At 39.8% G+C, this 14,625-nt stretch overlaps 3 protein-coding genes across 4 annotated transcripts; 1 reads left to right on the plus strand and 2 right to left on the minus strand.

Moving 5' to 3' along the window:
* The first annotated feature begins 827 nt into the window (after positions 1-827).
* On the plus strand, positions 828-4,083 carry LOC103858856 (shaggy-related protein kinase theta). Its single transcript, XM_009136286.3, has 13 exons — positions 828-1,155; positions 1,276-1,509; positions 1,585-1,677; positions 1,813-1,872; positions 1,957-2,229; positions 2,342-2,416; positions 2,531-2,587; positions 2,670-2,810; positions 2,922-2,972; positions 3,053-3,148; positions 3,229-3,312; positions 3,427-3,529; positions 3,677-4,083. The coding sequence occupies exons 1-13, from the start codon at positions 1,093-1,095 to the stop codon at positions 3,751-3,753; spliced, it is 1,407 nt and encodes a 468-aa protein (XP_009134534.1). The 5' UTR covers positions 828-1,092; the 3' UTR covers positions 3,754-4,083.
* Positions 4,084-4,340: 257 nt separating this feature from the next.
* LOC103858858 (serine/threonine-protein kinase BSK3) lies at positions 4,341-7,754 on the minus strand. 2 transcript variants are annotated; one of them, XM_009136288.3, is made up of 10 exons: positions 6,996-7,608; positions 6,744-6,865; positions 6,426-6,646; positions 6,217-6,352; positions 5,887-6,126; positions 5,711-5,796; positions 5,436-5,624; positions 5,192-5,344; positions 5,003-5,116; positions 4,341-4,912 (listed from the first exon to the last, which is right to left on the minus strand). In XM_009136288.3, the coding sequence occupies exons 2-10, from the start codon at positions 6,826-6,828 to the stop codon at positions 4,661-4,663; spliced, it is 1,476 nt and encodes a 491-aa protein (XP_009134536.2). In that variant the 5' UTR covers positions 6,829-6,865; positions 6,996-7,608; the 3' UTR covers positions 4,341-4,660. The 2 variants fall into 2 exon arrangements, with proteins under 2 accessions (XP_009134536.2, XP_018513307.2); XM_018657791.2 differs by lacking the exon at positions 6,996-7,608 and adding an exon at positions 7,651-7,754 and having other exon boundaries at positions 4,661-4,912.
* Positions 7,755-7,971: 217 nt separating this feature from the next.
* On the minus strand, positions 7,972-11,484 carry LOC103858859 (FT-interacting protein 7). The gene is made up of 2 exons (XM_009136289.3): positions 8,531-11,484; positions 7,972-8,374 (listed from the first exon to the last, which is right to left on the minus strand). The coding sequence occupies exons 1-2, from the start codon at positions 11,230-11,232 to the stop codon at positions 8,083-8,085; spliced, it is 2,994 nt and encodes a 997-aa protein (XP_009134537.2). The 5' UTR covers positions 11,233-11,484; the 3' UTR covers positions 7,972-8,082.
* Positions 11,485-14,625: the final 3,141 nt, after the last annotated feature.

Here is a 14,625-nt window from a genome sequence, read left to right on the forward strand (position 1 = left end):
GAGAACCCGACGTTACGCCGTCCTTTTCTCCGTTATGTCTTTTTCCTCAGTGTGTTAGCAAATAGGAATTGACGTATTGAGTTGCCTAAAAAAAAAAAAAGAAAAGGAACTGACGTATTGAACACTAACAGGATGGACACGGTTTTGGGCCTTATTTTAAGCCCACTACCAGTTTAGGGGCTGGGCTAATGTGGCTATGAGTAATAGTTTTTTTCATATATACATTAACTGGGCCCGTGATATGCTGTATGGTGGGAACATTATATTTTGCTTTCCGAGCCCAATTTATATTTCGATCCTTTTAACAAAGCCCTATTGTTTCCGGTTTTATAAATTTAATAGCGAAGCAGTTAAGGAAAGTACTCTGAGATTAGGGAGGAAAAGTTGATAAGTTAATTAACTACGCAAAGTAGCCTATGTATCTCGATCGAGTAAGTAACTTTAAAATGCGTAAAACATAGGGACAGCTTGAGCCTATAATATGTGTTTATCCAATTCTAACTCCTAGGGTAATGTTTAGAGTTAATAATAAGGACACTAATAAATTAACATGAAAATCAGGGAAGGAAAGAAAGAAAGAAAGAAAGAAAGAAAGAGAGAGAGTAGTCAAAGGAATGGTCAAATGATCCAAAACCCGCATATTCCGCGTGCCTAGATGCAATCATTCTATATCCGTCCGTAGATAATTTAAGTTAGGGGTATTTTGGTAAACACAAGTGGTCGAAATGAGGAGGCTTAATCCTAACCCGTCGGATGAGCTGCGACGATGAATCAACGGTGATGAGTCAATGTTTGACCAAAAGAGGAGAACGAGGTAGGCATGATTGGCGAGAGAGAGAGAGAGAGAGAGAGAAGCAAAGATTCCACCTGGTTTTTGAAGAACTCGTGAAGAGAGAGAGAGAGAGAGAGAGAGAGAGGTTGAAGAAGGAGGGCAGATTTTCCGATTAGAAGAATCGCTGTGTTCTGCTGGTCAGGGACAGATGCGAATTTGAATATCCGAATCTGTTAATTCGTTCTCTCTTTCTCTCTCTCTCCACATGAAGCTGTGGTGAAGATTATAGGGTTTGGAGTTGGTATCTATTGGTGGCGAAGATGAACGTGATGCGTCGTCTCAAGAGCATTGCTTCGGGTCGGACCTCCATTTCTTCGGATCCTGTAAGTAATGCATTTTTTTCTTCAATTTATCTTCCAAAATGCTTATCACAAGATTGAAATGAGATTGATTTCTATTGATTGTTGTGGATGATGATCTTTGACCTGACCTCTGTTTCTCAGGGTGTGGACTCTAGTCTTAAGAGACCCAAGCTCGATCAAGACAACGACTACTTATCTTCTGGTGGTGATGATCCCATGCAGGTTGACCAAACTACTGACATGGTGTCCCAAGATAGTGTTGCCGGTACTTCAAATGTTCCTCCTCCTGCTGATCAGCTTCCGGAAGTAATGAACGATATGAGATTAAGAGAGGAGGAGCCTCCTCATGCCAACCGCCGCGGCCACGAGGACAAAGTTAGTTGCTTTTGTTATATCTGGATTCTCTCTCCATCATCTTCCTCACATCTCCATTGGCTTTTGCTTATACAGGATATGGAACCACCTATTGTTAATGGCTGTGGGACTGAAACTGGTCAAGTTATTACAACCACTGTCGGAGGTCGTGATGGAAAGCCTAAGCAGGTGTGTGTGTCTAAACCAACTTTTTATTCAATCATTGCCCTTTTTGTTTGAGAAAAGCTTTACGTATATTTTGATTTTATATCTCCTCTGTTCATTCTGTTGGGCGTATCCTTACTTTTCATTATTTGGTTTCAGACAATCTCATACATGGCCCAGAGAGTGGTTGGAACAGGCTCATTCGGAGTTGTCTTCCAGGTATGTGCAAATTCTTAGTATCCTTTTTTAACCTTTTTTTTTGTCGTTTACAGATTTTGATTTTGCTCTCTCATTCTTGGATAGGCCAAGTGTCTGGAAACGGGTGAACAAGTTGCAATTAAGAAAGTTCTGCAGGATAAAAGATACAAGAACAGAGAACTTCAGATCATGCGCTTGCAAGACCACCCCAATGTCGTGCGGCTGAGGCATTCTTTCTTTTCGACTACTGACAAGGATGAGCTCTATCTTAACCTTGTCCTTGAGTTTGTTCCCGAGACTGTATACAGAGCATTAAAGCACTATACCAAAATGAATCAGCATATGCCTATCATCCTTGTTCAGCTCTACACCTATCAGGTGATATATCTGAGAGCTCGACAGTCAAATCGTTTTTAGTTATTTGTGTAGCTTGAAACATCATTTACATGTAAATCTTTTACTTACGCTTGTGTTGCTTTTCTCATATCAGATCTGCCGCGCGCTGAACTACTTGCATCGTGTTGTTGGGGTGTGTCATCGTGATATCAAGCCACAAAATCTACTGGTATAGTGTGAATTCTTTTTGACAAGGCTTTTATTTTTATTTCCAAATAAGGCTCAAAGGACAAACGATATGAAAGGACAATACCCTGATTCTTTTATGATATGTTTTTCTTAGGTCAATACCCACACCCATCAATTAAAAATATGTGATTTTGGAAGCGCAAAGATGTTGGTATGTTCTTTCTTGCTTGAAGTGTTCTTGGAGTTGGGTTGGCATTTGAGTAAAGATGGCTAACACTGTGATTCGTCTTCAGGTCCCAGGTGAACCTAACATATCCTATATATGCTCCCGGTACTACAGGGCCCCAGAACTTATATTCGGGGCAACAGAGTATACCAATGCCATTGACATGTGGTCTGGTGGTTGTGTTATGGCAGAGCTTTTACTCGGCCAAGTGAGTTTTATATATATTGTAAACTTTCGGTTATAATTGGTTGCTTAGTTACCTTTTAGTATCTCTCAAATCACATTCAATCATATTTAACTGTTGGTATTCTACCTGCAGCCACTGTTTCCCGGAGAAAGTGGCATTGATCAGCTGGTGGAGATTATCAAGGTACTTATTATGATCCTTCGTGTTTCTTCCTCTCTTTTTACATTTCTTGTTCCTATCTTATTCATCTGTCCATGTACCAGATTCTGGGTACGCCAACGAGAGAGGAAATACGGTGTATGAATCCAAATTACACAGAGTTCAAGTTTCCTCAAATAAAAGCTCACCCTTGGCACAAGGTTTGTAGACTAATCGTAGGTGCCTCGCTGGTTCATATACATGTTCAATTGAAAGCTAAAGTAGCGCAAAATTTCTGTAGATTTTCCACAAGCGAATGCCACCTGAAGCAGTAGACCTCGTCTCAAGACTCCTCCAGTATTCACCAAACCTTCGTTGCACTGCAGTAAGACCAAATCCTTTTGGACACCACCATAAAAACTATTTAACGTAATCTCCTTGGCTGATTTGGAGTTTTCTAATTCAAATTCTACAAAACCTTTCTTTACAATTTGTATAGTTGGAAGCTTGTGCACACCCCTTCTTCGATGACTTGCGGGACCCAAATGTTTCACTGCCAAATGGAAGAGCAATGCCTCCATTGTTTAACTTCACTACCCAAGGTCAGCCCATAACTCTTATTAAAACCTTGCCTTTGTCCTTACAAAAATGGTGAAGTGTTTAATTAATAGATACAATTACAGATGGGTTGGACTACATTCCGTTCCGTCTCATTAATTTGTTTGCTATGTGTATTTTAAACTGTACAGAACTTGCGGGAGCATCAACAGAGCTGCGGCAGCGTCTAATTCCAGCGCATTGCCAGGGAACCGGAAGTAGCTCTTAGGATCGGATCATTCAGTAGTGTTCCCAAATTTTCAGCTTCCTCACTCTCTCTAACTGCTATTTACTGGAGTGTGTGCAACAAATTTGAACCATTTGTGCTTCCAAGCTTGAGGAGAGTCTGGAAATCTGAACGCTGGGGACCAGAGATGTGAATTCAATTTTCCATCTCCAATTTCATTTTTTTTCCCACATCCCCCTAAAGATGTTTGATGTATCATTTTTTAATTATTATTATTGTTTGTAATCCATCAAGATTGTGTCCCATGCCCTAATATCGCAAGCTTTGTGTTCAACTAAGATTCAATTCTCTGTTCTAACCTCAGTTTGGTTATTGGATATGAACATGCACTTTTCTTTGCAAAACTCCAAAGCTTTTGATATTGTATGTTTCTGGTAGAAAATGATCCCAATCTTGGAAAATCAAATTTTGAGTAAACCAAGGTGGCTTTTGGTTGATCCATTGTAAAGTAGGTTTTTTCGTTATGGTAGTTTTCAGATTACAAACAGTTAGCGCCCATCATCGCTCTCCAGCCATTCCTATTATATATAATGGGGGTTGAAGAAGATGATGTATCTATAGAGCAAAAGAAAACATTATCTTTTGGTTTCTGCAATAAAAGGGTTTTAACTTGGTACATTGTTCAGATATATATAAAAAAGTTCAGGAATTGGATTTTAAAGGAAGAGATTCCTTAAATGCCTATAAAAAGAGGCAAAAGAAGAGCAAGGCACCAAACACATACATCCCACATCACTGGGTCTGGTTTTGCAAATCTGTCTTGAGTGTTTCCCCCATCCTTGTGCTCAAAAGATTTAATAAACCACTTAAAACTTTGTAAGATGTTCTTTCATCTTTTTACCAAAAGAAAGAACGAAAAAAACAAATCTTAGGCGGCGGTATATGTATCTCACTTCAGTTGGGAAGGTGAATTCCTCTTAGCTTCAAGGGTCGAACCCTCTTTAAGTGCCATTTGTGATTCGTTCTCCATCCCCAGGAAGGAAAGGGAAGCAGACTGGAGATAAGACGCCACATGCCACACGGGAGAGATCACTTGTGCTTGAATTGCATCATCTAGTGCTTCTTTTGGCATGTCACTCATTAGGTAACACAGGCTACGCCTTGCACACACTGTTGGAGACACCATTCCTCCATCTATGAACTGTGCAAATTTTGGAAGAAAGCAAGGTTAATTAATATACTCTCCCTGTTCTTACAAGTGTGTGTGTGTTAAGGTGCAAAGGAAACGGACCTGTGTGTAATACTCAATGGCCTCTCTAAAGTCTTTTTGCCTGAAAGCCACATCTCCCTTCTTCTTGGAGTTCAAAGACTCTTGCATCTGGTCTGTCCACATTTGAAACGAGAGCTGCATTTGCAACACAACCACCATGAAGAACCGAGAAACCCCGCAGACCCTGAGTAACAGAGGCAAAGCACTTACCTCATTGGTGACACCCTCGTCGTCTTTGTATCCAAGTTTATCCAAGATCTCAAGCATAGCAGTCAGGTCCTTTCTCGAGCAAGCCTCACCGAGAGGGGACAGGGGAGACACCGAACCACTGTGAGGCAGACCCATTAGAACATGGGATGGGACCTGCAGCGTGAACATTTATCTGAGTCAACAACATAGAGAAACTTGGGCCTTGATTTTTATTAATGGCGTAATTAATATATGAAATGGGAACCTCAGTGTCCTTCTGAAGAGGTGTCAGGGCAGTGACCAAAGACTTTGTGTTTGGCCTCTCACGAGCTTCGTACTGGAGACAACGAGAAGCCAGGCGTACTAGCTCTGTGCCATCGCTTTCAGAGAATTGCCCATCTAGGCAAGAATCAGTTAGCGTCTGGAGATTTCTGTCTCTAATCAGATCAAGGGCCTACACAGAATCAGATTGAAAGAGAATCAATCTTCACCTCCATTATGTGAAAGAGTTGCAATCCCATATGCTAAGAATACACTTACATGGCTAGGAGGTATATGTTTCCCGCTGAGAACATCAAGCAGAAGAGTTCCAAAGCTGTATATCACACTCTCTGGAGTAATCCTCCCTGTAAACACACACACATGAAAACATTAGTCTCAACTCAACCATATCAATATTGGTTAAAAAACAAAAAAAAACAAATTGATGATTGTACCAGTTCGGAGATATTCAGGAGGGGTGAAAGCAAGATTTGTGCTGTAACTTTTCCCATCTCGACTGTTCTTCATCAAGCCAAAAGTAGAAAGTCTTGGATTGCATTCCTCATCAAATAAAACACGGTAGGCGTTGAGGTCGTGATAGAGAATACGGCCTTGGTTGGTGCAGTATTCAAGAGCTTGTGCTAGATATAACACAACTCTTAGCCTCATTGTCCATTTCATTGGTTGCGTTTCCCCTGGTTTGCACACACTTATTAGAAGACTCTTGACATGTAAACAAGATTTAGTTAAATCAAAACTACTGAGTGAGTGAGGAGGAGTCTTACAATGGAAAAGGTGTTTGGCTAAGGTTTCATTGGGCATAAACTCAGCGACAAGCAACCTCTCGTCACCTTCGCAGCAACAGCCGAGTAAATTAGCCATTCTCTCACTCCGCAGCTGACCAACCGACCTCGCTTCCTCCTGCACATTGGGAGAACACATTCTCTAACATGGAAGAGAATGAAAACAAAAGAGTATACTATAGATTACATACAAGGAACTGTCGTGCGTCAGGCCAGGCCATTCTAGTGAAACGCTTGACAGCAATCTTCTTTTGGTTCTCGAGTTTGCCTTTGTAGACGACATTGGGAGCCTTTTCTCCGTGCTCGGAGACAATATACTCCACAGCAAAACCACAAGTAGCTGACTTGAGCTGGTCTAATGTGTACTCCCGGAAAGCAGGCACATCGGTGATATCATTATTCTCTCCATTTTCTGCATAAAGGAAAACAAAAAAAAAAGGAACACCAATCAGACATGCCTAAGCTGCTTCTACAAGATCCAAGTGGGAAAGAAAAAGAGGTGAACTGACCAACATGAGGAGGAGCTTCAAGAACAGCAGTCTTGTGAGATGAGTTCCCACAACAACGACCCAGGTTAGAGCATTGACCTCCCATCTAAACAAACGCTCACAAAAAATTTGATCCTAGAGAGCTGCAATAAAATTAGAGAGGCAATGGATAAACAAACAATCATTCCTAAAAAGAGAAACTTTCATAGTCAACACAAAGAAGAAAAGAGTTGAAAAGGACGGGACTTGGTGGTTGGAGATAAAAGGCCATACCTTGTCAACTCGGTGAGACTCTATAGTGAGTCAACTCGAGTGGGGGTTACAACGAAAAGCTCAACAATACCCCCAAGCTGAGTTGAAACGAGGGAATTAAAAAAAAAAACTAATTTGAGGGCAAATTGAGCCAATAAACACTCTATAGCTACGATTCACACACGATCCACGAACTGTTCTCTATTTAGGTTTGGGGTATATCCTCGATTCCATCAAAACAACGCTGGACGAGACGAGAGATAGACGAAGAAACAAGACAAAACAAGCACAAGCAAATGCACGTGCTCTCAATAAATTTAATACTTTTAAAAATAAAAAAAAATAAAAATCAATAATAATAGAGAAACCGTATCTCAAATCGAATCGGACATGAACGTATGTGTTTCATGTGAAACTTTGCTTAAACAATCCGAAACTTGTCGAAACCAATTTAGATCAGATCACAAAGTAGTTTATATACGTGCATCTACTAAAATAAATACACATCTGTTAATTCACCAGAAGCAATTATTTTCCTTTTTCTGAAGCCAACAACAAGACAGAGAAAGCTAAAGATAGAATAAAGCCAAAAAATAAGTTACCGACAAGTTGATGAAATGTGTTTTTAAAATGTTGAGACTCGAGAAGACAACCAAAGAATCTGCCCATTCCTCACCATATATGCCCCCAAAAGATAGCACCGCCTGTTTAAAGCAAGTGGTCGTTCCTCTTCCCGTTGCCTCCTGCTCCATGCCGTAATCACTAACGGTCTTTTGTAATCACACAGAGATACTAGTCAAGGAGGGAACGAACTACTAATGACGCACAAAGCAGCGTTGATTTTGTGATAGGCCCATGGGCTTTTATGGGCCTCTCTTTTCATGGATCTCTGTTTTCTTTGGTAAAATGTTAAGATTTGTATTCTCTGTTTTAACAATGTGAGTGTGATTCAATCATCGTTAGTGCTTGTGGATTTGTGGAAGGACGAGTTCATGAATATGCAAGATTCTCAACTTTTATACACATAGATTGAGGGATAGATACAAATTCAAATTTCAAGAAGATGAAGAGTTCTATATAGAGACATATATGTTTTCCGGAACAAGATTCAGAGCATAGAGTCTGACATGGCCGGAAGTCGCCGGAAAAAGTTGAGCGGAGCCGATGGAATACGATGTCGGAGCTTAGGGTGCCTCATGAAGTAGTAACCGGAGAGGAGAGCAAATAGTTTAAAAGGTGTTATGTAGAGAACCATGGCAACGATAAAACAAAACGTCACAAATATTGCGGTAGCGCGTGGATCACGCCAGCTCAGCAGAGCCTGCACGCGCTCTCCCTGTGCCGCTATGTCTCCAACCACCGTCTGTATCTTCCCCGCCACAATTCTCAGCCGATCATACCTGTTAAACAACCGTGTTAGAGGTTCCAGGTTCGAGAGACCATAGGGACGAAACTAATATTACATTTATTGTTTCGGGTCGGGAGGATTACTAGCTTCGGTCCCGAACCTCATAGTATTCAAAAAAATAAATTAAGTAAATAACTTGATGAGTTACCTCATTTTGACAATGTCTGGAGCCTTCATGGTCGGGAAGATATCAAACTCTTCGTCGAGCTCATCAGCATTCACACTCTCCGCGTAAGACAGTTTGGTATCCATATGAGGAGGAAACCTCGGCCTAATCCTGTAGTTCCACAACCCAATCACAGCCATATACAGAAACACAGTCGGCAAAATCATCTCCGGGAACATCACAAGCATCGTGTACAACACATGCACAAGCCCCGTCGTCACCGGCGTCCTCCAGCTGCAAACTTCTCCCATCCATTTCCACACCGACATCACTCCCGAGAACACCGCGGTGAACCTAAAGAAATTAGCCTTGCTTCTCCTCATGCTGAAGAGATGAGTCTTGGCATCCGTCATGTACTCGACAACTTCGCGTCTAAGCGGCGGCTCCGACCGTCCTAAGCGAGCCACGATTATGTTGAGAGCCTGGACTCTAAGCATTTCTTGTAGGTTTACGGATAAAGGCTGCGTGTAATGCATTTTCGGCAAGAGAGGTTTTGTGTATTTCATCAGCGTGTTGGAGACGGATGTGCAGGTGAACCTCACTGCTAAGTGAAGCTCGCCTCTTTTCTTGAGACCAGATGGGGTTAGAACTAGTAAAGGGTAAGCGTTCGTGTAGACGCGGCCCGTCTGAAGAGTAGAGAGTCTAATACGGACTTTCCCAATGGTCTGATCTCTGCCATTTCCAGATGAAAAGTGACCGTTGTCGAATACGCAGATGGTTAAGACCGTTGCGGGGTCTAAAACCTCCCATGTGTACTGCTCATTGTACTTTGGATTCAAGCTGTTGATCACAGTTCTCGACCGAACCCACTTGTGACCGTACTTGGCAACAACGTACGTGTCCGAAGTACCTTTCCCGTCTCGGTTTTTAACCGGGTGGAGACCGTTTGCGTTGAGTATCCCAAGCTCCAAGACTCCTATCGCTTGTTTCCAGAGCTGTCTCGCCGTTGGCCTTAGATCGCTGCTGTAGTAAGTAGACTCGTCAAAGACATGGTAGCCTCCTTCAAGAACCGCGGCCACGTGGAGCCTAGTAGCGAACTTCACTCTCTTGGCTTTGTCCTCATCCATAGCGTCTGAGATTGAGTCTTCGAGATGAAACCAACGGCTACGGAACGCTCTATCATCATTACGTCTCTCGATAGCGGAGAGAGGGATCACAGCTTTGCCTACCGGCTCGTCTCTGTTGGCTGCGGAGTGGTCTTCCACCGAGAGGACCAGGTGTTCCTCAAACGGCTCCGCGACTACGAACATGAACTCATTGTCCCATCTCGGATGAAAGCTTCTTTGAGCCACTTTAGTCTTTAACATCTGGTTACCGACCTGGATTCTCACAAAGGCTTCAGGGAGACGTGACTTGTCGGAGACTATGATCACGTCTTGAGCCTCTATTATCTTCACCCTTAGGTACCATAGCCGAGGGGAATGGTAGACCTTGGACCGGAGGTTAGCGGAGATAATGTCGGAGCTGTCTGAAGATGTTAACGAGTCTGAGAAGACAGCATCACCGAAGGCTTCATCAGCTTGAGTACCTTCCCAAACAGCAAGCATGATCTCAGCTCTCTTCTTCTCACCTCTCTTGTTCTCAAGTCTATACCACTCTGGAGCTAAAGGACTATCCGGAGGGACACGAGACCGGACCTCATGGAGATCGAACCGGACGGTACCAACGTAATCATCTAGGACAAGGTCTTTATCCTTGACGACTATTTCAAGAACGTTGGATTGAAGATTCTCTTTAGCAAATGCAAAGACTTGGTTCCACTCCGGATCCGAGTTCTTGTCCAAATGTCTTGTAACTCCTTTGAAGTTTCCTATTTTTACTTCCACGTAAGGGTCTAGGCTTCCCGTTAGGTCTCTGTCGGGGAGATCACGCGCCTTCACGACTCTCACGAAGAGAAACCTCATCTCTTCGACGAGATCGTATGTGCCTACGGGCCTCTGCGTTCCACGAACTATTCGTCCTCCAATGATCCGTCCACCTCCGAGGAAAGGGCTCGTCTCTTTCACAGTGAAATCTGATGATGGGCCTGGGCCGTTGTATTGGACTACTCTTGGAGGCATGGGCGCAGCAGCTCTCATCTCTTGCATCCCATAGTTCATCACTGGCTGTTGTGGTTGTTGGTTCACTGAAGGAGTAACGTTATAAAGCGTACGTGCTTTAGGCTTATCAGCAGCAACCATGTTGGCAGCAGCTGTGATTATGGACTTCACAGGTTCTTGACGTGGACTTGGGATATAAGATCGAGGAGACTCTGGAACCGGGGTTGGGAGAAAAGGTGTAATAGATGGGTCTTCTGTGATGAAGACTCTCAAGCCAAGCTCTCCACGGGCTCGAGAGAAAACGCTGCGTTTCTCTAGAGGGTAATTGAAAGGAGCTGCTTCGGAGTGAGGAACAAAGGATGTTCCGTTGACTCGGACTTTTCCAAGAAAGGGCTTAGCATCGGTTCCGTCTTGGTAGCTGTAGACATGGGCTTCGAGTGTGAGTGTGGAGAGGAAGGAAGGATCAGAGACAGCGAAGTAGAAAGACTCGTGCCAGACGGGGTTTGGATCGTTGGGTTTGGTGGTTGTGTGGAATATCTGGTTATCGAACTTGAGCTCCACGAAAGGGCTACATGAGTTTTGCTTGTCTGCGTTAAACAGGCCATGTGCGCTTATGACTTCAACGCCAAGCTTTATGTTGCTCATCGAAGCTTTTTGTTAAAACTGAATCACCTTTATCAAGAAGAGCTTATAAGGCACCTTTTGAAGTTTTGCTCGTCTTGCAAAAGAAAGGAGGACAAGATGCAAAAGACATGACTCGGTCTTTAAAGACTAAAAATCATCTGTCTTAATCAGAACCACTAGTAGTAAATGAATAAACAATATTAGCTTCTTGGAAACTACGGCAAAGAAAAAAAAAGTGTAGATAAATCCAAGTGTTAAATGATTTTCTCTACAAGAGTTTCGTGTTCTGTTTTGTACTTGATCCGCGTACCTCTCTATTTCCATGAAAATAGCAGGGTTTATTCGTGAACTCACACGGGTCCCTATGGGACCATTCACGGACCACAACTATATGGCCGGTACTACGAAACACCTCAGTACCAATCCGTCTGAAGCGTTGACCGCAACCCAGACGTCAAGTCGTTTTTGTTTGAGACTAATCGTTTGTTACTCAATTATTAATGTCAGCTAACGTATTTTCTTGGGTTTTAAATAAATTAAAAATTGAAGTATCCCTGTTTCTTTTACTTGAATTTCTTTATCAAATCAAAATACATATATTATTATTTCTTTAGTTAAATAACCATATGTAACAGATGTATCATTTTTTGAACACCTAACTATGGGTTAGTGCGAAGGCAAAGTTTAGGTGTTTTGGAATTTATATGAGAAAATTTGAACATACGTTGGAAAAGTCAGAATAAGTACATGCATACGTTCAGAAAAGACAAAATAGTCTATTTAGAAGACTAATATTAATAGTCTAAAAAAATCAAAAAGACTATAGAAATTTCTTATTAACAATTAAATCTCGCTTTCTCTGTAGGAGACGTATCACTTTCAAACCACGTCTCTAGTATGTATGAACAATCTTTAAGTCAACAAGGTTCTGCCTTTTAAATGCAGGCCGTCAACTGTAAAACACTCACTGTCTCACAACTACATGAAAACATAAAATATTATGATATTTTAATGTGGTTATGTTTGTTTCCATGAATAATAGGATGAAGAGAATTTTTTTTTTTTTGAAGAGATTTAACTAAGAAGAAAAAGAAAACTAAAAAAGAGAAGAGATTTCACTTCTCAACATTTCTTTTCATTTTTCCTTTGATTTTTACTACAAAAGTTATATTTACTCTTCTCTTATAGTCTCTTATGTAGGTTTTATTTTAAATTTCTTTCCTATTTTCTCTATCTTTTGCAAGCTTCTATTTTAGAAACCTCTAAATCTCAAACATATGAATTTAGCATAAGCTCAGAGACACTATGAAAACTTAACAAAATTTACAAACTAGATTGATGTTGTTATAATTGTTGTCTATTTTTATGTGTTAACATATGTATATGTATTGTATTCTTATCTTATCTAATTTATATTCATCTTTAAATGTTTATTGCTATAGAATTATTAACATTATTTAATTTATAGTGACCAGTGGGATTTTGGCTCTTAAGATGATTAGAATAAGCAAAAAGTTATAGTTACATGGCAGTATTTTTTGGTCTGTTTTAGGTGCCATATCAATCCGGATCAGTACTGAGAATAAGTAAAACATTTATAATGCTTTAGCATATATCGAACAAACTAGCATAAGAAGTTTCTAAAAATCCACAGAAATTAGAGCATAAGTTCAATGCAATTAGCATGGGAAAATAATTAGTGAACGCCCTAGTGGACTTAGTATGGAATGCTTTAGCATATATCGAAACATTTATCTTTTTCCTTTTTCCTAATATAGATTCCCTTCTTTGATTAAATACTAATACAGCATCTTTCTCACAAAAAAAAAGGAAAGGGAACGAGAAGGAAATGATACAATAAATATATACGTAATAAAAAGAATCGTAAGGTTTATAGTATAGTATTAGTTTAGTATGTTACATACAGTGGTAGATCTAGAACTTAGTTTTATTGGGGGCAGAATAAAATTAGCTAGACACATAGATAAAAAAATATTGCTAACTTCAACATCATATATAATAAAATAATAAAATCTATTCATGCCACCCAAAATTGATAAATACACATGAATGAATAAAAAGATATTTAAATTCATTTAAATTTGGAAAAAAAAACATAAGTTTACTGAAATTAGCAAAAAATATTTTTGTTGAGAAATTTTTTTTTTTGCGCAATCAATTATTTTCATTCATAGTCAAAAGACTACATAGCAAATAAACTCTCTCGGACAAATCCGAATAGTCAAGTTTGAAACTTTAATAACACAAATATAACGATAAAGAGACGGAAACAAACTTAGCATAGTTTGATAATGCATCTAAAGACATGCCTAAAAAGCCAAGCATTACATTAAAAAGAGAAAACAAGTTTATTTTAATCTCTTCAAATCGATGAGCTATCTTACCATATGGCTTTGAATACAAATCCATGAACTCGAACTTCATCGAAATAAACCTCGCTGCATCTATCGGTTTCAAACAATCCTTCACACAAGAATGCAAAACGGTTCGGACAAAGATCTTCTTCTCCAAAAGTGTATCAAAAAAAAAAAAACCCTCTCAAAAAATTGAATTTTGGTGGAAGTGTTCTCTCTTCAATAGAAGAATATGGGTAAATTGATCTCTCTTGGTCCCAACAAGAGGAAGGTTGATTAGATTTTTCCACCCGTGAAAAAACTATGGGACTAAGTTTGAAGCGCTTAAAGTGGATTTGTTCCAACAATTTGTTTTAAAAGAATTTTATGATAATTATGTTAATTTTGTAATTGGTCAAAAAATTGCAAAATTTAATTTCTTCATATAAAATTTACAGAGAAGTTTGATATTAGTAAACTTATGAAAAATACTTTACTATCATATGAAGTTTTCGGGTCCGATTGGTAATAACTGTAGCTTTAAAAAATTTCTTGTAGAAAAAATTCTGTAGACTTTTTGTTGTGTCTTTAGATTTTACTGCTTTAGAATTTTATAGAAAATTCCAAAAAATTGCTCTAGATTTTTAAAATTTTTATTACGGAGCTGTGATTTTAAAATTTTTATTAAAATTTAATTGCTGTGAATTTAGTGATGTAGAAATAAATGGAGTTGTGGACATCACGTATCTTCACTACCAATCACACACTTCGAAATATTGCAAAAAAATATAGGCAAATTAATTTTATAATTGACCATGTTTCACTTTATAAAATATCTATTCTATGAATTTTCTCTCATAAAGTCTTCTACAAGTTTTCCGAGAAATCTTCTCTCAAAACCAAAAGTTTGGCATTCATTCACGTGATGAAATTTTTTTTTACCGGGGGCAATTGACCCCTCTCGCCTCCGCTGCTGGTTATATATATATATATATCGATTTTCGATTTCTATAGTAGAATGATTATTCTTTCTTTAAGAAAACTCATTTCAGAGTTCCAC

Source organism: Brassica rapa, chromosome A03 (genome assembly GCF_000309985.2).
Source record: "Brassica rapa cultivar Chiifu-401-42 chromosome A03, CAAS_Brap_v3.01, whole genome shotgun sequence".
Classification (NCBI taxonomy): Eukaryota; Viridiplantae; Streptophyta; class Magnoliopsida; order Brassicales; family Brassicaceae; genus Brassica; species Brassica rapa.

What these genes read in the sequence shown, in the direction of transcription:
- LOC103858856 (XM_009136286.3), top strand. Translation starts at nt 1,093, where the DNA reads ATGAACGTGATGCGTCGTCTCAAGAGCATTGCTTCGGGTCGGACCTCC. An exon ending in CATTCGGAGTTGTCTTCCAG is followed by an intron (nt 1,873 to 1,956) that starts GTATGTGCAAAT and finishes ATTCTTGGATAG; the next exon opens with GCCAAGTGTCTGGAAACGGG. An exon ending in CAAACCTTCGTTGCACTGCA is followed by an intron (nt 3,313 to 3,426) that starts GTAAGACCAAAT and finishes CAATTTGTATAG; the next exon opens with TTGGAAGCTTGTGCACACCC.
- LOC103858859 (XM_009136289.3), bottom strand. Translation starts at nt 11,232, where the DNA reads ATGAGCAACATAAAGCTTGGCGTTGAAGTCATAAGCGCACATGGCCTG. An exon ending in CCAGACATTGTCAAAATGAG is followed by an intron (nt 8,375 to 8,530) that starts GTAACTCATCAA and finishes GTTGTTTAACAG; the next exon opens with GTATGATCGGCTGAGAATTG.
- LOC103858858 (XM_009136288.3), bottom strand. Translation starts at nt 6,828, where the DNA reads ATGGGAGGTCAATGCTCTAACCTGGGTCGTTGTTGTGGGAACTCATCT. An exon ending in CTGACGCACGACAGTTCCTT is followed by an intron (nt 6,353 to 6,425) that starts GTATGTAATCTA and finishes CCCAATGTGCAG; the next exon opens with GAGGAAGCGAGGTCGGTTGG. An exon ending in ACGAGGGTGTCACCAATGAG is followed by an intron (nt 5,117 to 5,191) that starts GTAAGTGCTTTG and finishes TTGCAAATGCAG; the next exon opens with CTCTCGTTTCAAATGTGGAC.